At 39.6% G+C, this 22,661-nt stretch overlaps 1 protein-coding gene and 2 long non-coding RNA genes across 3 annotated transcripts in view; all 3 read right to left on the bottom strand.

The window, feature by feature from the left end:
- The window catches only part of LOC146969036 (uncharacterized), an 82,862-nt gene that overhangs the window by 59,680 nt on the left and 521 nt on the right, over positions 1 to 22,661 (bottom strand). The window lies entirely within an intron of this gene.
- On the bottom strand, positions 3,099 to 4,388 carry LOC146969040 (uncharacterized). Its single transcript, XR_015034309.1, has 4 exons — positions 4,299 to 4,388; positions 3,965 to 4,021; positions 3,597 to 3,744; positions 3,099 to 3,429 (listed from the first exon to the last, which is right to left on the bottom strand). It is a non-coding gene; the product is annotated as an uncharacterized LOC146969040 (long non-coding RNA).
- On the bottom strand, positions 4,480 to 22,656 carry LOC146969041 (uncharacterized). Its single transcript, XM_085760439.1, has 7 exons — positions 22,596 to 22,656; positions 14,437 to 14,716; positions 14,020 to 14,318; positions 13,601 to 13,912; positions 4,858 to 5,100; positions 4,623 to 4,733; positions 4,480 to 4,526 (listed from the first exon to the last, which is right to left on the bottom strand). Exons 1-7 carry the CDS (start codon positions 22,654 to 22,656, stop codon positions 4,480 to 4,482), a joined length of 1,353 nt encoding a protein of 450 aa, XP_085616565.1.

The following is a 22,661-nucleotide window of genomic DNA, read 5'->3' on the forward strand; positions in this document are numbered from 1 at the left end:
CTGTTAACCCTGCCAGTTTAATCATGAGCCACAAACTCAGCTATCACCGACGGGTCCATGTTTTTGAAATTGTTGTGGACTGTCATTCAGTTATTACTTTGGTTATTAGTTATTTTTTGTAGCCTATAAGTTAGTTCAGTTAGTTATAAATTGATATTCAAACAAATAATCTGTTTATGAAGTTTATGAATTGAAAGGTAAACACCAGCTGTCACTATCGTTACATAACTCTGCGGCCAGATGACATTTGCCTGGTCATCTTAGATTATCACCGCAAACATTTTACGTAGGCTGTATCTAGATAAAACAACTTAACAACTACATTACCATTGAGAAAAATTACCCAATAGCAACATGGCTTGTCTGCACCGGCCGGCTATTGACAAAAGGTCATAACAAAATAAATGTTATGCAACAATGAGGTAAATAATCCATAAAATGGGTTTAAACTAAGATAATACAATGATTGGAAATTACCACTGTGCGGGCTACGCCATCTTGCGCTGCGCCATGAAATTAGAGCCCAAACTCTGTCAGTCGCCATGTAATTGACTCTGTGAACCTAACCTGCTTGCTAGCAGAAGCGGCTGTCCTTTCCTTCTCAAATAATTCACTTAGTTTTACAGTATGTCAGGAAGAGAATTCATCCCGTTTAGAAGAGCTCTCGTTCCCTGAAGAGGAATGAACCAACCACTAGCCTACCACTTCTCATCACAGTCCATCATTTATCTGAACAATAATATTCTCCATCCGCACATCTAATATCAGGCTACACACCGAGGAATGGAAAGGACTTGCACTTATCTAGCACTTTTCTTGTTTCTTAGACCACTGAAAGCGCTATACACTGTGTCACATTCACCCTTTCACACACACATTCATACACCCAATGCACACATCGTGCTCTGATCTGGGACTTGTTTTTATCGCTGTGCAGGATTAACTAACCACCTCCCCTGCGATCAGTTAAGAGAAAAGCTCAACATTTTATTTGGCTTTCTTTAGTCTACTTCCTAGAGATACAAATAAGTAGGCATCGGTCAAGATTTTTAGTCACTCCAAATTCACAAATTCTATCACCACTGCCCGCTGCATGTAGCTGTGAAATATCACGTAGCCTACCTCCTGCGTTGAACATAACCTGTGGTTTGAGAACTCGTGTTGTGTTGCTTCACTGGCCTCAGACATCAAATTCATGAAGGAGGAAACTCAACTGAAAAGGAAACGAAAGTCTGAGAAGAACTCATCCTCACAGTTTCCCAACACCTCCAGCTCCTTTACTGTAGCTACATGTTTTGTTGACTGAGTCAGCAAATCTCACTGACCGGCTGTCCACAAGTTTCAGCCCCATTGATATTATTCAATAGCAGACTGAACTGTGGTGAGCTCATTCCAGAAAGCGTGTTATCTGAAAACTCAAAGTAATACACATGGAGCGGGCAAGCTCGATGCTAGCTGCCATTTTGTGCCGCCATCTTTTACATTCAGTGGCAGCGAGATCGTAGGTAACCAAGGAAACTCACCGGAGACACTGGAGCGACAGTGACACGAGACACGGTGGCGTCTGTAAAAACCATCACCACGGCGAAGTGTGAGGAAGGATGGAGGGTCACCTGATGCTGCATTCATGTGCAGTCTGCCCGATTTCACGTGAATGCAGCATGAAAAATACGATTGAGTTGCTTGCGATATACAACCGCACGGCTAGATGGGAGTAATTCCTACGCAGTGTCCCTTTAAGTGAAACAGATTGTAAATTTGTCAATGCAGGTTTTACTTTTGACATTGTGACATTTCTTAAATATCTATTTTGGGGCTTTTTGAAGACATAATTGAGGTAGGACGTTAGAGGTAGGAAATCAGGAGAGGCTCATATTGGTTCGTTCCAGATAAACAGTTTTTTCCAACCACTGTAAAATATTTTTTAGACTAGTGTATTATTTTGAGATGAGACCTCTTATAGGCACCAAAATTACGCTGTTAGAGCTGTGTTCCACTAACACGACTCAGCTCGTCTTTACTTGTTTTTTGTAGGGATAGTACCTGGTACCTTGTACTTGTTTTGGTGTCGCCTCTGGTAAATTTCCAAACGAGCTGAGTAGATGCTAAAATGCGACGTCAACTGACTGCTGGCCACAGATTGGCGTCACTGAGTGTTGCCACTGGAAGAGTCATGAGCGCAATGTCTGACTATTTTTGAAAACACACTAGCAAAGGCGACTGCTGATCTACTGCAGCTGTTGTTATTCTTTCATGTGAATAAAATGGCTGCTGTGCGGAAAATCACACCATGGTCCATCGACAAGGTGCAGACAACTGTGTTAGGATCCCAAAAAGAGAGCTAGATGAAGCGACTGCAACCCACGATCCCGCTCACATTGAGGAGATACTAGGGCGTTCTCAACTGTAATGGAAAATGGCCAAAAATGAGTCAAGTGCTGTAACTGTGTAGTGGAAAACAGTCATTAGTTTGGGTCCTTCACAGTGGTTTATAGCCTGTATCAGCACTATGTGCTGGTATGGCTAACTGTGGGAGATAAGAGCTGTCTAGTATTATACACATTTGTACCTCACACAACCCCATTAAAAAAACAAAACAAAGGTACTATCCCCCTCACCTATTGTGACACAAGGTGGCAGTGCTGTGTATAACACCACATACAAGAGGTGGAGAGGACAATAAGGAAGGAACAGCAGCATAATATGTCACCACCATAGACTGTATAGGTCACCACACACTCCTCCCTCCTGCCTGCTCTTGTCATAATTACTGCGGCCACAAGATGTCGCCTTACAATAAAACATATGGGTCATAATATTGTCCTGTCCTTGAACTTTACTTGAGGACAGTCTCCAACTTACTCTATGATGAGCTCCATCTGTGGCCTCTCTCTCCTGGATCCAGATGAGGACCAGTAAAGGTGCACTGGTCAATATAAATGACAGAAAATCCAACCAAGGTTTATATTATGACTTCGATGTATTTATTCACAAATGCAAACTTTGATTTTGGTTGAAACAATTGTGAGAAAATGAAAACACAATGTAAATGTAAAATAATATTCAAGAAAAACGAAGAAATGCAATTTACAATGGAATAGCTCCCAACTTAAAGTAACCCATAAAAAAGTAAAAAGAAAGAATTTTCCCCATCTCTAACATCTATAAAATCTTCAGGCAAACTTAAATGTATGACATCATAGCAGACCTTTAAACTGCAGCCCTGGGACATCATGTGACAAAAAATGACTGCTACAAAATAAAAAATTGAAGCATGAATGTTGTTGTTTGTGCTTTTTCCCTGATCATCAAACTGTCACTATGATCTTACCATGACTGCAGGTCTCTACATGCTGCTCTTCTCACAACTACATGTTGATCATCAGAATACAACCATTGTATGAGCCATATGTGATTTGTGTGACATTCCTTTTTCACTTATTACCGGTACATAACTCTTATCAAACTTAACTCTGATGTTTAAGTCAGCCCCATATGATGTACAAACTGAGAAACAGAGGAAAATAAAAGCAAACCTGTGTAAAATGTTTAATGATGAGAAACCTATCCTACAACCTATGCTACAAAAACTTCACTCAGAAATAATATCAATTCAATATTCATTCATATGCAAAAGAAAAAAAATAAACTTTTTGTTTCATATAAATTGTTGTTCACCCCCATAAAATGTGTTGTTGTTCATATCTCTCTTGTTCTGTCGACAATGTTCTCTTGTTCATGGACCTGCAATAGAATCACAATAATTTCCTGTAAATATAGTATAATAAATGATACATTAATGAAATCACAATTTATATGTGGAGTCAACACAATAGGTTTAAAAATACAATCAAACATTTGAATTACACCTTAACCAAAGGTTTCGTCAACAATATCTTCTAAAACACAAAAAGATTTTTTTATTATTATTATTTGACGGGGGATGTTACTGTAATGTTGGTACCTGTGGCTGAATCTGGATTCACAGACTTAGAGTTCTGCTCTGCATCGCCACATTGATCTGTTGAGATGAACATTACAGACATTTTATATCAGTTTCAATAGGAGATGTCACATTAGCGTCTGAGCTGAAAAAAATAACGTGTTTGTTGTCCTGAACATAACTAAAAGGTTTATACTGAACCTTGCCCAGTGTTTTCAGAGCCTCTGATTGATTCATAGGGGCAGATGTCACTTATTGGCCAATCAAAATTAAACAAAGTCCAATCATGTCTGAGATTGTGATTCAGAGATTAGAAATAAATATGAAAGTGTTGGAAGCTACATGAACAACTGACCGTGGAGGAGAGAGGAATAAACCTGCTTTTGATTTTCATCATGGTGGACTGAGTCCTGATTCTCTCTCCAGGTCTGAGTGAGTCTGAAACATAAGACAAAACATAAAAATGTCTATTAGCATTGATGAGCAGGAACATTTCAAAGTAAAACATGATAAAGATGTGAAATATAGAAGTGCTTTTAATTGGAGATGAGAGTTTGTTGTATGAACCTGTTGATACATGGACCTGTGAAACACAAAGGATTTGTATTAAAAACTGAGGCACTGCTCTATGAAGTGACAACAGAACTGATCAATGATTCATAAAAAATCAATATATCACCTGTTGATCTTCTATAGAAAAACAGCAGCAGGACAATGATCAATATTATTCCACAAAGCGGCAAAACAATCAGCCCCACAGGAAGTGAAGAGCTTTCAGATTTGGACACAGCTGTGGAAATATTCAATATAAATGTATCAATAAAATAGAGACACAGGTCAAGACTAAGTAAAGATCTACATCTTGGATAAATGTACAAAATAGAAAAACACTAAAACATTTTAACACTACTCACCTCTGACTGACACCCAGCTCTGTGCAGACTCTTGTCCTGAGGCCTCACACCTGTAGAAACCTTCATCAGACTTTGACACTGCAGTGATCCTCAGCTCCGTCCTGGCGTCACTTTGGATCAGTTTGTTATTCTGATAGAAAAACACACTGGAAGGATGTTCGTTTGTCCAGATTTTACAGCTCAGAATAACAGACTCTCCCTCTGTCACAGGATGGATGGGGCTCACCAGGATCATATCAGAACCTGTAAAACATTCAGAACATGAAGCTTCAGTCAGAGATCAGCTGGTGCAGACCTTGTTTGTTTACAACCAAGAGACGAGACTGAGATGATGGTAAGTTGCAGCCACAGATGACAGGGTTATAGTTATTTATTTATTTATTTATGTATTTATTTTTAATACTACTGAACAGTCAATGTTAAAGCAGAAGTAAGTGATATATTTGTGTTAATATAAGTCTTAAATAGTTATATCTTCCGACAGCAATCACTTACATAGAGTGTTTGGTCTGAAACACGGGTCTCTCAGTCCCTCTGCTCTGCTCTGAGCCGAGGAGAAAACATTTATCGTATCCTACAGTTTTTATCCAATGAGGAGAGAGAACGGCATGCAGGGCTGTGTGTGCAGCCAAGGAACGCCGTGAATGTGGTGACGTAGGGACGAGGACTGTTATGGTGCGTTCAAGGAAACTCGTAACTCGTGACCTGTGAAGTCATACCAGTTCAATCTGGTACGAGTTCACGGGTCAGAAGTTACGAGTGGACTTTCACAGGTAAAACAGGTCGGAAAAACACGAGTGGGTTGCCTGAAACGCTACAAAGTCGTAAGTTGTGACCTGAAGCTGTAATTTACGGTTTCAAAAGCCTACCTGGAACGCAGCATTAGCCAAAACGACCGGATCGCTTACTTCTGCTTTAACAGCAGTAAAAAAAAAAAATACTTGCAGGTTGATAGAGCTCTCTACTCAGCTAACTAATTATTTAAAACAATATCATACTGAATTAAAAAATAAGACTACATTACTCAATAAGACAGACTGAACATTGACATTTAATCATCATTAGGTAAGAACCAATGAATCTACAGATTGTAAAGCTACAATTAATGAACAAACCATGAAACAGTCAACTCCAAAATAAATTATAGCTGCTGCGCAGCAATGGGTCGGGTCCAGGCTATCTTTTGGCAAATTTAGGCAAATTCTGAGCAACAAACAGAATAGGAAGACAGGACAGTTGACCATATAATGTTCAATTTGCACCAGTTGAGGCTTGAACCCAAAACTTCTATAACCAAAGACCATTGTCTGTCACACTGAGATAATTGGCAAGTGGCAGTGCTACGGTGGCTTCACAAATTGAGTAAGCCATTCACTGTCGTGCAAGCAGATATTAAACCACTGTAAAAAGAAAAGTCAGTTTTTGAGGTAAGATTCTATTCTATTCTATCTATTTTGTACATTTGTCCATCTGGTATTTTGATGTGTCATCATCAATTCCCTCCTTGGGTCTTGAACCCACATCTTCCGACACCAAGAACCAGCTCACTGAGCCAATTGTCTGGATTTGAGACTTGCTGTGTGTCTTCTCAAATAGACTCAGAGTCAAAGTCAAGCAGCAGTTGTCAAGGCAGATTTCAAAAATGGTCAAAATGTCAGAAATTCTGTTAATAATAATAATAATAATAAACTTTATTTATATAGCACTTTTCAAAACAAATGTTACAAAGTGCTTTCCAGTAAAAACAATTAAAATGACAACAAAGACAAATTAAGTGACATCAAATAAAATCCGGGAAGGCTTTTCGATAGAAATGAGTTTTGAGTAGGGATTTAAAACAAGCTACTGATGAAGCTGACCTGATGTCCTCTGGCAGATCGTTCCAAAGCCTTGGGGCCCGGACTGGGAATGATTGTTCCCCTTTTGTCATCAGTCGGGCCCCAGGGACAGCTAAAAAACCTTTATTTGAGGATCGCAGAGGGCGGGCAGAAATGTGCAGAGATAAAAGGTCAGCAATGTATGCAGGACTAAAACCGTTGAGTGCTTTAAAAGTAATCAATAAAATTTTAAAATCAATTCTAAAACGTACTGGAAGCCAGTGCAGGGAGGCTAAAACAGGCGTGATATGCTCGCGTTTCCTGGTTCTAGTTAAAGCAGAAGTAAGTGATATATTTGTGTTAATATAAGTCTTAAATAGTTATATCTTCCGACAACAATCACTTACATAGAGTGTTTGGTCTGAAACACGGGTCTCTCAGTCCCTCTGCTCTGCTCTGAGTCGAGGAGAAAACATTTATCGTATCCTACAGTTTTTATCCAATGAGGAGAGAGAACGGCATGCAGGGCTGTGTGTGCAGCCAAGGGACGCCGTGAATGTGGCGACGTAGGGACGAGGACTGTTATGGTGCGTTCAAGGAAACTACCGCAAAGTCGTACCAGTTCGATCTGGTACGAGTTCACCGGTCGGAAGTTACGAGTGGCCGTTATAGTGACTTTCACCGGTAAAACAGGTCGGAAAAACACGAGTGGGTTGCCTGGAACGCTACAAAGTCGTAAGTTGTGACTTGAAGCTGTAATTTACGATTTCAAAAGCCTGCCTGGAACGCAGCATTAGCGAAAACGACCGGACCACTTACTTCTGCTTTAAAAGCCTGGCTGCAGAATTCTGCACTGACTGAAGCCTGTCCAGGGATTTTTGGTTAAGACAGGTAAAAAGGCTATTGCAGTAATCCAGACGTGATGAAATAAAAGCATGTAAAATCATTTCTGTGTCTTTAAAAGATAAAAACGATCTAATCCTTGAAATATTTCTGAGATGATAAAAAGACTGTACAAGTTTAGTCGTATGTTGTTCAAAGCTTAGATTGCCATCAAACCAGACCCCAAGGTTTCTTAACTAAACAAAGATCTGATAAAGTTAATGTTAAAGATACTTTATTAATCCTTTACAGGAAATTACGATGTTACCAGCAGCGGAAGACAACACAAGACCACAAACACGCATCATGCACAAAAATACACAATAACAACAATATTGCACAACCCATTACAAACTTATGTCAGTGAATAAGAGCAGCAAGGTCTAAAATGCGATTTAAAGAGAAGTAAAAGTAGCAAGGTCTAAAATAAGATTTTAAAAAGGAGGGAGAGACACTGTCACATGATTACAGATATTAAAGCAGAAGTAAGCGATCCGGTCGTTTTGGCTAATGCTGCGTTCCAGGCAGGCTTTTGAAACCGTAAATTACATCTTCAAGTCACAATTTACGACTTTGTAGCGTTCCAGGCAACCCACTCGTGTTTTTCCGACCTGTTTTACCTGTGAAAGTCACTATAACGGCCACTCGTACCAGATCGAACTGGTACAACTTCACAGGTCGGAAAAACACGAGTTACGAGTTGCCTTGAATGCACCATAATGTCTTGTCAGCCGATGGAGTTAGCAGTCCCCGTCCTCGTCATGGATCTATTGGTCCTCGTCCCTACGTCACCACATTCACGCGCATTCCTTGGCTGCACCTGGCTGCACCAGGGCTGCACACACACACACAGCCCTTCATGCCGTTCTCTCTCCTCATTGGATAAAAACTGAAGGATACGAGAAAAGTTTTCTCCTCGGCTCAGAGCAGAGCAGAGTGACTGACAGACCCGTGTTTCGGTCCAAACACTCTATGTAAGTGATTGCTGTCAGAAGATGTAACTATTTAAGACTTATATTAACACAAAAATATCGCTTACTTCTGCTTTAAGAGAAGCCAAAATGGCAAATGCACATGATTACTGTGAGTTAATACAGAAATTCTATCTTGACAGCATAGGAATGTTGCTGATTTGTTTTTAACGATAGGTGTTTTGCTTCACAAGAGAAAATGTTACGTTTAAAAATGCCACTCTTACATTGACTGCAGTTGTTCCCATGAGAGCAGAATTCAAAATGTTCTAGAAAATTCAGTTTTTGAGATAAGATTTTGATATTGGCCAAACTTCATCAACCATGACGCCAAAATATTCTCAGTTTTTTTCAGGAAGATTGAAAATGTATTTAGCAAGAATTTGATGGTATATGTTTACAGTATGGTTTATTGTCAAACATTTTCATGCACTGTAGGCTCAATTTTTAATAAATCAAAAATCCGAGAAACAAGTTTTGTGGAGGACAGTCTGAAGATGCTCTGTAGCAAGTTTGGTGACAATTGGACAAAAAATTGTGGGATAAGATACATTTTAAAAGTTTTACAGTCATTGAAAAAAACAGAGTGATGGACTTCATAATTTGTATTGAGTCTAAATGAACAAAAGTTTCAGCAGTATTGGGGCTACATTGTGGTGAAGTTTCAAAACTGTAGCATCTACCGTTGGTTTGGTAGGAATTTTTAAAATTTTTTAAATTTAAACGCTTATTATAACTTATAAAGTTTCAGTCGCTTTTTTGGATCTGCTGCACTCTACGATGATGTCACTCACTCTAGCCAATGCAATACACACTCATTGAAAAGTGTGAAATTTGTCAGAAATGCACATGTGCTTTTAAAGGATTTATCCCAAAAACGGTACAAGCTATGAAAAAGTTGCACACAGGTTGAATACATTAGAAGTTTGTCTACAGATCAGAATTTGAATGAAGTCTCTAGCAGAAAGTATGCTGAAGCTTTAGAGGCTGAAAGAAGTACGAAGATTTGAAGAGTTTCAAGACTGTTCCAATGCATTGTCTATGGGCAAAAAAAAATCTGAAATAGTTGAATATTGCAAAAAGTATGAATATTTGAAAAGAGAAAAGTCATTCTGATAATGTCCGGAAAAAGCTGCACGATTTGATGTATGAATTGTTGAAATAGCACAAAGTATGAAGGACTAGTTAGAGACCAAAAAAGGGAAGAACTAATAACTAGAATTGGTATTTCCTGAAGGAAATACGTGTGAATGCTGAAAGCCATTGCTGAACCATGCTGAATAAGTTGACAAAAACATGCGGAATGACACACAAACATGTCCAAGGCAGGAATTGAACCCACAACTTCAGGACTGGTAACCTGACACACTAACCATATGGCCACAGAGGACCTGAGTTACAATGAGCTTGAGGAATCAAGGACTGTCCATTGACAGCTGAATAGTTGGAATGAAAAGTCAAGCAATGATGTGACATGACTGAGGCAGGAATCGAACCCATGACCTCATGATCACTAAATGTTTACTATGCCGCTTCGCCACAGAGAGCACACACTTATCAAGACTGTTGTCATTGATTGTAATGTGATGATGTGCTGCAAACGGTGGCACTAGCAATTAATGAGTCTCTTAACGACCACCTGTAACCAATTGAAGGTGGGGGAGGAGAGCAGAATTCAACATAACGTAACAAGATTGCTCAGCTTGGATTCAAACCAGTGACCTTGGGGTTGGCAATCAGCCACCTTACCCACTGGACTACAGCAGAGTTGTTGAGAAGAGAGGTTGAGGTTGCATTGGGGTAAATGGCAGAGAGAGAGCACCCAGGCTGCATTTAAAACATATTTTAAATTATTCTCTGAGTCTCTGTGCATTTTTGACGGCATTGTGAGACAGAAGACAAGTGTGGCTACAAACTGTTTCCAAAATCATGAGTGTAGAGTGTAATTTGTGGCTGTGGTGACAGTTTTAAGACAAAAGTTCCAGTTGCTTTTTTTGGCTCTCTCCACTCTGGCTGACGATGTCACCACTCTAGCTCTGCTCATTAGACACAGCACACACCCAATATAAAGCTGGATTTTGTCAAAAAATTTAATGATTTTAAAACTTCCAAATATCAGAAACTGTTGAAGATATCAATAAGCTGAGTCATAGAGGAACACTTAAAAAGTTTGTCTACATCTTAGAATTTGAATGAAGTCTCTAGCAGAAAGTATGCTGAAGCTTTAGAGGCTGAAAGAAGTAAGAAGATTTGAAGAGTTTGAAGACTGTTCCAATGCATTCTCTATGGGGGAAAAAAATCAGAAATAGTTGAATATTGCAAAAAGTATGAATATTTGAAAAGAGAAAAGTCATTCCGATAATGTCCCGAAAAGGCTGAACGTTTTGATGTGAGAATTGTTGAAATAGCACAAAGTATGAAGGACTAGAAGAAGACCGTAAAAAGGCGCAAAGTAGTAAGAATATAAAAAGAGAATAAAGAAAATGGCCGAACAGAAGACCAATAAGTATAAAGAAAATGGCGGAGAGCTTGCTTTCAGCATTCACACTAATTATAGCTGCTGCGCAGCGATGGGTTGGGTCTGGGCTATTTTTTGGCAAATTTAGGCAAATTCTGAGCAACAAACAGGAGAATAGGAAGACAGGACAGTTGACCTTATAATTTTCACTTTGCACCAGTTGCGAATTGAACCCACAACCTCTGGAACCAAAGACCATTGTCTATTGCACTGAGCTAATCGGCAAGTGGCAGTGCTACGGTGGCAGTGCTGGTGGCTTCACAAATTGAGTAAGCCATTCACTGTCGTGCAGGCAGATTTGAAACCACTGTAAAAAGAGGTACATTTCTGATATATTTGTTAAACATCTGCTGTGACTCTAAGATTTTGTACATTTGTTTCACAAAGACCATCTGGTGTTTTATTTAGTTAACTCCCTGGTTGGGCCTTGAACCCACATGCTCCAACACCAAGAACCAGCTCCTAACTCAGTGAGCTAATAGACTCAGGGAGTCTGCCCGGGCAGCTGTTGTCAAGGCATATTTCAAAAATGGTCAAAATGTCACAAATTCTAATATCTAAACAAAAATCTGATAATAAATTCTATCTTGACAGCATGGAAATGTTGGTGATTTGTTTTTAACGATAAGTGTTTTGCTTATCAAGAGAAAATGTGATGTTTAAAAATGTCACTCTTACATTGACTGCAGTTTTTCCCATGAGAGCAGAATTCAAAATGTTCTAGAAAATTCAGTTTTTGAGATAAAATTCTGGTATTTGCCAAACTTCATCAGCCATGACTCCAAAATATTCTCAATTTTTTTCAGGAAGATTGAAACTGTATTTAAAAGGAATTGGATGGTATATGTTTATAGTACTGTTTACAGTCAAACGTTTTCATGCACTGTAGACTCAATTTTTGCTTAATTAAAAATCAGAGAAACAAGTTTTGTGGAGGACGGTCTGAAGATGCTCTGTAGCGAGTTTGGTGACAATTGAGAAAAAATTGTGGGAGGAGATACATTTTAAAAGTACGGAAGCCGAGAACGGCCACGTCCATAATATTTTTTTTATTATCGTTTTCTCGTGATAACGACTTATTATTTCGTTATCTCGAGATAACAAAGTCCGTTTTCTCGTGATAACGAATTAATTTATTTCGTTATCTCGAGATAACAAAGACCGTTTTCTCGTGATAACGAAATAATCATTATGTGTCGTTGACATGGTTGCAACATTTTTCCCCGGTGCAATCGCTTGTGTTTACGGGGTTAATATAATCAAAGATGGTTTATATAATACATCCATGGTAGCAGCTGGTTAGCCGCTGTATGTTCGTAGCAGGAGGCTACTAAAGCGAGTCTGTTGGAAACACTACACATCTACAGATCTAACGTAACAGAAGAGATGTTTTTCGTGGGATAATTGCCCAAAACCATGTGTAGAACTCAAATCAGTGAGCTGATTAATGTGATCACATCATCCTGATTTCAGCCTTCAAGAGCTGCCACTAACGTTAGTCTGCTCTGAGGAGCTGTCAACAATGAAGTACCGGTAAGTTACACTTAACGTTAGTTTGTTTAACTGAGCTGGGTTTATTTAAGGGGCTACAGGTTAGCATAAACACATGAGAGTTGACTACGTTATGGCAGCTCCAGCTAAGGTAATGTTAGCTAGTTGCTGCTCAGATAAAGCTCATGAACACTGCTGTCTTGCCAAATTAACATTAGCCTACATGTCAGTGGTCGCAGGCAACAGGTGTCTGATGGTTGGAGATAGTGATTTCTGACAGCAGCAGCAGCCAGTAGCTAACGTTAGCTTAGCTGAAACAGGATAGATGGGACCACCGGCCGGTAGCCCCTTAAATAAACCCAGCACAGTGACGTTATACAAACTAACGTTAAGTGTAACTTACTGGTAAGTTATTGTTGACAGCTGGTGTGGACAATAATCACGCCAGTGAGTAGGCTAGAGTAGAAAAGTTAACTGCCCCATGCTCGAGCTGAACAGGAGCCTCCTGTTGCTAGGCAACCATGTCAACGACACGTTCTATGATTATTTCGTTATCACGAGAAAACGGTCTTTATTATCTCGAGATAACGAAATAAATTAATTCGTTATCACGAGAAAACGGACTTTGTTATCTCGAGATAACGAAATAATAAGTCGTTATCACGAGAAAACGGTAATAAAAAAAATTTATACGGACCTGGCCGTTCTCGGCTTCCGTATAAAAGTTTTGCAGTTATTGAAAAAAAAATTTGGGGGCTACATTGTGGTGAAGTTTCAAAACTGTAGCATCTACCGTTGGTTTGGTAGGAATTTTTAAAGTTTTTAAATTTAAATGCTTATTGTGCCCCCCCCCCCACCCCCCCCCATGTCCTTGGAGTTGAGTAAATCTGGCATGGGGTTGGACGTTTCTGTAAAGTTTGGTGAGTTTTCGCCCATGTGAAGTAGGAAGAAAGAAGAATTCCTAGGAATACTGTACAATAGTGTCCTGGCAGCTTAGCTGCCTGGACCCTAATTATTCAGATCCTACAAAAAGTGAAAAAGAGACAAAATGTAATAAAATGTACCATGTATAGTGATGTTGACTGAGTTGCTGAACCTTCCTGATCCAGACTCACACCAGTAAATTGCATTACTGTGCCGGAATGGAGAAATTATACACGAGGATCCGTTCCTTATTTTCTGGTCGGAACAGGCCCCACGGTCATTATAGTGGTGACCACTGTAATGATCCCAATGGTCATCCAAATGGTCACTCTTAGGAAACCTCCTCAGTCTCCACACAAGAGAGTTCCCCTCACATCTTAGTGAGGTCTCCCGACGGGTGAAGTGCTGCACTCTGTCAGGACTCACTGTGAGAGACGCTGATGGATTAACATCTACAAAAAACCACACACACACATAAAGATATTAACATTAAAATGTTTCATGTCTCATTGTACATTTTCCTTTGTTTATCTGTTGTTTATCATATCAACCAACTGACCTCCAGACCAGACAAACGTTGGTTCACTAGTCTCAGTGTAACTCACTGGGTCTCCTCTTCCAGCCCGACACCCATATCCTGCTGTGTGTGTCTGATCATGGACTATGTAGGAATCCTGTTCAGTCCCACCACTGCTACCAGGGAGCAGCTCAGAGCGGTAGGAGAGCTGTGATGGATCAGGAACAGCCTTAAACCAGAAGAACCTCCATCCTGCAGATTTAAGTCCAAGCTCACACTTGAGAGTTACTGAGGCTCCAGGACTCAGCCATGATGGAGACACAGTGAGGACAGGTTTGCCTGTTGGGAAGTTGGACACAGTATGGACAAACTACTGTATATGATACAGTTTCAGTAGAAAGGAACAAAAACATATTTTAATGACTTGTTAAGATTTTCATTTTAAATGAAATATATGATTTACCAACTAACACTGTCAGTCTGACTGAATCGCTCCACTCTGTTGTATTAAGTCGATCACTTTTCATCGTGCCCCTACACATGTAGTCTCCACTGTGGGATGATGAAGCAGGACTGATCTTGTATTCACGTTGACGTGGAGGTTTGAGTGAGGCTGATGTTTCCCACTCATACGTCCACTCAGTGTCTCCTCCCTGGATCTCACAGCTGACAGTGATCTTCTCTCCTCTGTAGATCTCAGGCCAGTTGGGTTGAAGAGTCACAACAGCTCTGTTTGGGACTGTTCATGGTCAAGGATTTAACAAAAACAACAACAAAAAAGGTTCATTAAACATCACCAGATATTATGTTTGTTAATCTTAACCTATCATGAATACACAATTAGTTTACATTATTTCTATACCCACCAGCATTAACAATCCTGACTTCTTGACTGTACTCTGTGTAGTAGACTGGGTCTCCTCTTCCTCCTCTGCACCTGTAGACTCCTTCCTGTGAGACACTGATTTCTCCACTTGTCTTGAAAGCAGCATCATGTGGGTTCAGAGATTCAGAGAGTTCATTGTCTCTGTACAAGTTGTATTTCCAACCAGATGATGGGTTCACAGAGCAGGTCAGTGTCACACTGCCCCCTGCTGGTAGGACTGTGTCATTTGCTCTCAGTGAGGCCCGGGGTTTGTTTGCTGTTCAGTCCACAGAGAAAAACAAAACCATTCAAAGGTTAAATGGAGGAATATTACACAAAACCAAGATAGTGGATAGCCCAGGACTTTCCAGTTATCCAGGCTGAATTCAGGACGAAAGCAAACGCACTAGGAAGGCACATCTGTTACCATGGAGATGAATTATTTGGAGCTAGCTTGCTCCCGACCAGGCTTGATATTGTAGCTTATTGGTTCAGTCAGATGTTATTCTGGTCAGAGGTAATATCATTGTGTTTTACAGTTATTTCAGGGTCTTGTTATAGTTGAGTTGAGTTGAGTTGAGATTACTTTATTTATCCCATAGGGCAAATCTGTTTCTACAACTGACCGCCACACCACAATCACATACACAAGCATACATACAATTGAGGAGGAACGTGCAAGGACAGTGCAAAATTGAGACCAGCTAAGATAAAAGTACAAAAATATGATAAATACATGAGAGGGCAATATACGTAAAAACACATTGTCAACAACAGTACTAAAAACTACAGCTTCAAGCCAGCTGAGCATTCAACAAACTAATGGCAGAAGGCACAAAAGACCTAGAATAACGATTGGTCTTCCTAAGAGGCTGCATGTAACGTCGTCCTGATGGCATCAAGGTAAATTCACAGGCCCAAACATGGTTATGATTATTAGTGGTTATTAGTGTGTATCCAACACCAACACCACAGATCCACCGTCATTCAGTGAAGAAGCCTCTTTTATTAGCCTCGCCTAGTTGAAGTGCCTACGAGGACTTTAGGAAAGTGGAAGCATTTTCACACTACATTTCCCCTGAGCCTCCACATGGACGGTGAATTTCTTGTATTGGTACCAATTGGACGAAAGCGAGACTCGATTTGCCAAGCATGTTTTCATTAATCATGATTGACTATCAGATACCATAGTTCCAATGTAGTTCCAACCATAAACCATAAACAATGCCACCTATAGCAATCTGGCGGCGTTATTCCCATGACGCTGCACAAGGTGGCGCAGCCCACGCAGTGCAAGTATCGTGCAGCGCAGCCCGGCCTACACGTAAATGTAACCTGTAGCCAATTTGAAGTTGATTGGGTGAAATCCCTAGGACTAGTTCGTTCAAATACGAGGTGTGGAAATGGCCAAAACATTGCCATCATTGAAAATTCAATTCAAAATGGTCGACTTCCTGTCGGGATTTCATCATGACATTAACTCTTTCGCGACCATTGATGAGTAAACTCGTCACAGCCTGCCGAACGTTCACGACCATCGACGAGTTAACTCGTCAAAACCGTTTTTTTTACAGATTACGATAATAGACACTCTGAGGTACCCTGTGTGTGAATATGGTAGTCCTCTGATATGTAAAACTGTTTTAAACTACAATCAAAACATAATGTTTTTTATAAACTGTGTGATCTTGGTTTTGTTTGAGTAATCGGTCTCCTTGAATGCTGCTCTGGGGACAGCATGCAGCGCTGTGCGGCTGTCGGCTACAGTGTTGCGACTTTCTCGCTGAATCTGGCGACTTTCCAAACCCTCTTGGCGACTTTTGACAAAAGCGACCGACGACAAATCTGGCGACTTTTTCCGGTGCTGTTACAAACGTTTCTGGTTTGGAGACTCGGATCTGAAAGCCCGTTATCACAGCTGTTTTCACGGTGCAGCAGAGCGGGCGCTGTGCAGCGGGGGCTGTGACCGGCCGCCCCCGCCACAGAGCACCCACCAGCAGCCAGTCACACAGCAGTGTCCCGGAGCTGCTCCGCTGCGGCCAGAGACCCGCACCGCTGCACTCCTTTACTTAGCCGTAGAAATGATTTGGGAGACATGCCACACTGCAGATTACCGGTAAAATGAGCCGATTGCCACTTGACACAAAAGTGTGTTTTTCTCTGAAACTAGAGCGGGAGCTCCGTTTTTGGAGAAACCCAGCTCTCTTCTTCTACTTCGTACTCACAAACGAAACGGCGGAAAAACTTGCCGTTTTTTTCGAGGAGCACGTTGGAAAGTCACTCTTCAACCACGTGAAAAGCGTTTGTTTCTAGGTGATGTACAGAGTTCGGTTCGACGTGAGAAAAAGGTAAACAAATAGCCAAAAACATGTGGTCCTGAGCGGATGTGCTGAGGAATTAGTGTGGTCGTGAAAGAGTTAAGAGGCTTTTTTGTGCATGTTGACATGTTCTATAAGCCCACCAATTTTCATGCGGCTAATTTTTTTTAAATTTTCTATGGGGAGCCATTGAGCCGATTTGACTCAAAAATACGTAAAATTTCGCCAGTCCATACGTGTATGCCAAGAATTGTGTATTTTTGAGCATGGGGAAGCCCCCAAAATGCGATCATTTCAGACAAAGAATAAGAAGAATAAACATAGCAATTTCAATAGGGCCGTTGCCGACACTTGTCGTCGCTCGGGCCCTAATAAGGTACATAAAAAACACAAGGAACATAGAAACATGTACATTAGCCTATAATGTGTTTTTGTTGTTTTGTTCAGATGACGCTGACAACATTAACAGTCAATGTGATTTTGAATGTAGTGATGTGATTGAACCAAAAACAGCAATTAAATTATAGCTGCTGTGCAGCGATGGGTCGGGTCCGGGCTATTTTTGGCAAATTTAGGCAAATGAGCAACAAACAGGAGGATAGGAAGACAAGCCAGTTGACCTTGTTATGTTCACTTTGCATCACATGAGGATTGAACCCACAACCTCAGGAACCAAAGACCATTGTCTATTGCAATGAGCTAATTGGCAAGTGGCAGCGTTCGGTGGCTTCACAAATTGAGTAAGCCATTGATTCACTGTTGTGCAGGAAGATTTGACACCACTGCAAAAAGAGGTAAAATTCTGATATTGTTAAACATCTACTGTGACCCTAAGAGGTAATACTTTATTTTAAGGGGTCCTTGTTCCTGTGTATCTACCTAATTAATTACAGTGTAATTACCTATGTAACCGTATGTAATAACATGTACTTACATTGTAAATACACAGTGTATTTTGGTGTACTTACAGGTCCTTGTTACACTTGTAATAAGAAATGCCAAAGTGGCCTCTCTCTTTGCACAAGCATTTCTTATTACAAGTGTAACAAGGAACAAGGACCCCTTAAAATAAAGTGTTACCCACTAAGATTTTGAACATTTGTTTCACCATCTGGTATTTTAGTCAGTTCCTTTGTTGGGTCTTGAACCCACATCCTTCAACACCAAGAACCAGCTCCTAACTCAGTGAGCTAATTATATGGAAGTGAGACCTGCTGTGTGTCTTCTCAAATAGACTCAGGGAGTCAATGCCCGGGCAGCTGTTGTCAAGGCAGATTTCAAAAATGGTCAAAATGTCACAAATTCTAATATCTAAACAAAAATATGATAATACATAAATTGCATCTTGACAGCATGGAAATGTTGGTGATTTGTTTTTAACGATAAGTGTTTTGCTTCTCAAGAGAAAATGTGATGAATGTCACTCCTACATTGACTCCAGCTGTTCCCATGAGAGCAGAATTCAAAATGTTCTAGAAAATTGAGTTTTTGAAGATGAAGATGCTCTCTAGTAAGTTTGGTGACAATAGTGCAAAAATTGTGAGAGGAGATACATTTAAAACGTTTTACAGTTATTGAAAAAAACAGAGTGATGGACTTCGTAATTTGTTTTGAGTTCAGCAGTATTGGGGCTACATTGTGGTGAAATTTCAAAACTGTAGCATGTAGCTACCATTGGTTTGGTAGGAATTAGTAAAGTTTTTAAACGTAAACATTTATGGGCGCATGACGTCTGTCCGACTACCCATTTCTCCGACCACCCATTTCTCCGACTCCGACTATACATTTCTTTATTTTTGCGTCCATCAGTCCGACCTCCCACTTCTCCGACTTAAGTAGCCCTAACCCTTAACCTTACCCTAAACCTAACCTCAACACTGTAGAATGGGTAGTCGGAGAAATGAGCCGTCGGACTTGTGGGCAGTCGGACTGACGTATGCTCCCCAACATTTATTGTGCGGGGGGGGGGGGGTATGTCTTTGGAACTGAGTGAATCCGGCATGGGACTGGACCTTTGTGCAAAGTTTGGTGATTTTTCAGAAGTAGGAAGTAGGATTTCCTCGGAAGAAGAAGAAGAAGAAGAAGAAGAAGAAGAAGAAGAAGAAGAAGAAGAAGAAGAAGAAGAAGAAGAAGAAGAAGAAGAAGAAGATTCCTAGGAATACAATAGGGTCCAGGCTGCTTGGAAAATTAAAACAGTTAACATAACAGTTAGCAGCAGATTAATTAGTTGATAAGAGAATTAGGAAACAGAGGAGTAACCACATAACAAGAGATGTTTTAACTCACCTAATACTGTCAGTCTACTGCTCCACTGTGTTGACAAATAGTCTCCTTTACCTCTACACCAGTAGGATCCAATGTGAGACTCATTGACACTGTTGATAGTGAATTCACTGAGTGATGGAGGTGTGTATGAGCTGGATGTTCTCCACTCATACTTAGTAATTCCTAAATCAGTGTCTCCTCCCTGGATCTCACATCTGACAGTGATCTTCTCTCCTCTGTAGATCACAGACCAGCTGGGCAGCAGAGTCACAGTCACTCTACTGGAGGCTGTTGATGTCAAAAATACATATTACTCGAGAAACAGAAATTCATCAGATATTGTCATGGCTTTGTGCATCTAATTATGAATTGTCTGTTAAATGAATCAAAAACATTTGAACAACATCAGCTGAAGTTACAGACAAAGACATGAAATTATTGAAACAGCTAAAAGCAACAAAATCATGAAAGAGAAAAGTAATACTTGTGCATCAAGTCCCAAAATTTCACACAAGGACTTTGTGATCATGTTTCTTTACCGTGACTGTCAGATACAAACAGCTCAGCACAGTAGTCACCATCACACTGGACTCAAGTCTGACATCAATACGTGAATCATGGTGATTTTGTATTTAACATATCAGAATAACTCCAAAAAGGACAAATTAATTTTTTATATGTTTTTGCTCTTAGATTGTATTTTGAAAGCATCACCAGGAGCAACTGTTAGGAAACAGCAGCTAATAAATTAGAGCTGTTTGTTCAGTGAACCTGATGTGTCACAGAGCTGACACTGTTAGACTCAACATCAACATCCAAATTCCCAACTTCATGTAAAAAAAAAAAAAGTTTCTTAGAAGCTTTGAAATCATTGTTTAAGTCAAGTTTTAAGGTTTTTTTTTTAATCAATGTGTTTCATTTATCCTGTCCGAGCTTTTCTTTCCTCACACCTCCATCACAAAAAGCTTTTTTATTCCTTGTTTGCTGTTGGTATCAAAATGTCTCTCTTACACTACTGATGAACAGAATAACAGATTTTACAGTGAATGTTTTCTATTGATTAAACTCACCAGTTTCCCAAATGGTGACTTTGTTACTTTCTTGTGTGGTTTTTGATCCTTGTTTCCTTCCTCTGCAGGTGTAGATGCCTCCCTGCCTGACTCTTGTGAAGGTTGTCCAGTATTGTACTCCTATAGTCCTTACAGTCTGAGGTAAACCAGAGTCAGAGGTTCGTCTGAACCAGTTGTATTCCCAGCTGCTGGACTGATTCACAGAGCAGGTCAGAGTCACTATGTAACTGTCTGATAGATCTGTGCTGTCTGCTGTCAGAGTGGCCGTGGGTTCATTTGCTGTAGTGTTGAAAGTGAAAAAAAAAAATGATTAGGATGTGATTCTGTTTTATTAAATAAAATAAAAAAGAGTAAACAGACGTAAAACCTCCCACAAAACCAGAGAATTCATCCAAACAATCAAACTGAACATCCACATCATAATTTAGCTTTTACTTCTAAATAAATATTTATTTTTTTATTTTATTTTAATGTTTATTTTGCAGGGACGATACATACAACATTGCCACAAAGAATGAAAAATGCGATGCATACAAGACGTCTAGCTTCAGCTAATTTGCAGTCTTTGTCCCTGGTCAGGCTAAAGAAGGATAAAAGATACTGAATACCGTTACAATAAGTGCAATAATACAAATACAGTGAATAATACAGTGAATAGTTATCATGAATAAATAAACACAGCTACAAAATTTACATTAAGAAATTGCACAAATTAAATACATTAAACATTAGTAGAATGCTGTATTGACAGTGACTTGAGAGAAGTTAATGTTCACATTTCTGCTGCTGCTTAAGCCAATGTTTAGCTTTAGCACTAAACATCTTTAATTCTGTTTGGGATTTGATATCTGGTGGTAAAGAATTCCATAGGTGTGTACCCAGCACTGAAAGGGATGATTGACCGAATGTTGTCCTGCATCTTCGAATTTGGGGTAACGCTTCCTTTTACAGTACGGTAATAACCTGGTAATAACCTGGTAATAAGATGTATTTACCAGGTTATTACTAGGTAATTACGCAGTATTTACAAGATATTTTCCTGACTACTACCAGGCATTTACCCAATAATTACCTGGTAGATACACAGTAATTGTAGATTGTAGATTTTAAACCCGGTAGTTAAAAATATTAACCTGATATTTATCTGGTAAATACCAACAAGTTACCTGGTATTTACCCAATAATTACCAGGTAGATATCCTGCAATTGCATATTGTAGACTATAAACCCACTGAATGTGTCTATATGTGACTTTGTTAGGGTGATAATAACTTAGATATTTACCTGGTAACTACCACTTATTTACGTGGTAGTTACCTGATATTTACCAGGTAAATACCAACTAGTTATCTAGTATTTACTAGAAATATACTGAAAACTACCAGGTATTTATCCGGGAATTATAGATTATCTATTACCAGTCAACCTATGTAGAGACAGTGAGGGTATAACTTGCAACTATTTACCAAGTAATTACTTTCTAATTACCCAGTAGTTACAATTTACATTATCAGGTAAAACCTTGTGAATTACCCTGTAAGGAAGGTGGAATTGTACTGTAAAAGGAAGTGTGGTTTGTTTCAATGATATTACCATGTACTTTCCTGGTAACTGTAGATTATAATCCTCTACCACCCATCAGGGTGTGTAGTTTTGAACCTAGTACCTGGCAAAAACTCCCATATCTCCCTGATAATTATCAGGTAAATATCGGGGTGATATCAGAGTTTTACAGAGTAGTTACCCTGTAAGGAAGGTGGAACTGTACTGTAAAAGGAAGCGTGGTTTGTTTCAATGATATTACCATGTACTTTCCTTTACATAAAGATAGGTAACAAACTGTGTTACAACTACACCACAGTTTCCCTCTGATGTATAATTCACTTAATGAAGGACAAATGAAGTTGTGCAAAAGGTTTTTCTCAAACCTCTGAATTATTTTGAAAGATACATGATGTCACATTATTGGGTACTTCTCTTCTTTTGAGTAATTTATAAAACAAATTATATGATTGAATGTGAACTTACAGTAAGGAGGATATGAAAAACAGTTATAGTTGTTGGAAAGTGAGAGAAACAGGAAAAAAAAGAACTTGTTACCTTGAGTTTCTCCATAGAGTGTATTCAGCACTAAAATAAAGATTGAAACCTCATGAGACATGATCA

Source organism: Trachurus japonicus, chromosome 18, assembly GCF_045865225.1.
Source record: "Trachurus japonicus isolate A0001 chromosome 18, Traja_1.0".
NCBI classification, from domain to species: domain Eukaryota; kingdom Metazoa; phylum Chordata; class Actinopteri; order Carangiformes; family Carangidae; genus Trachurus; species Trachurus japonicus.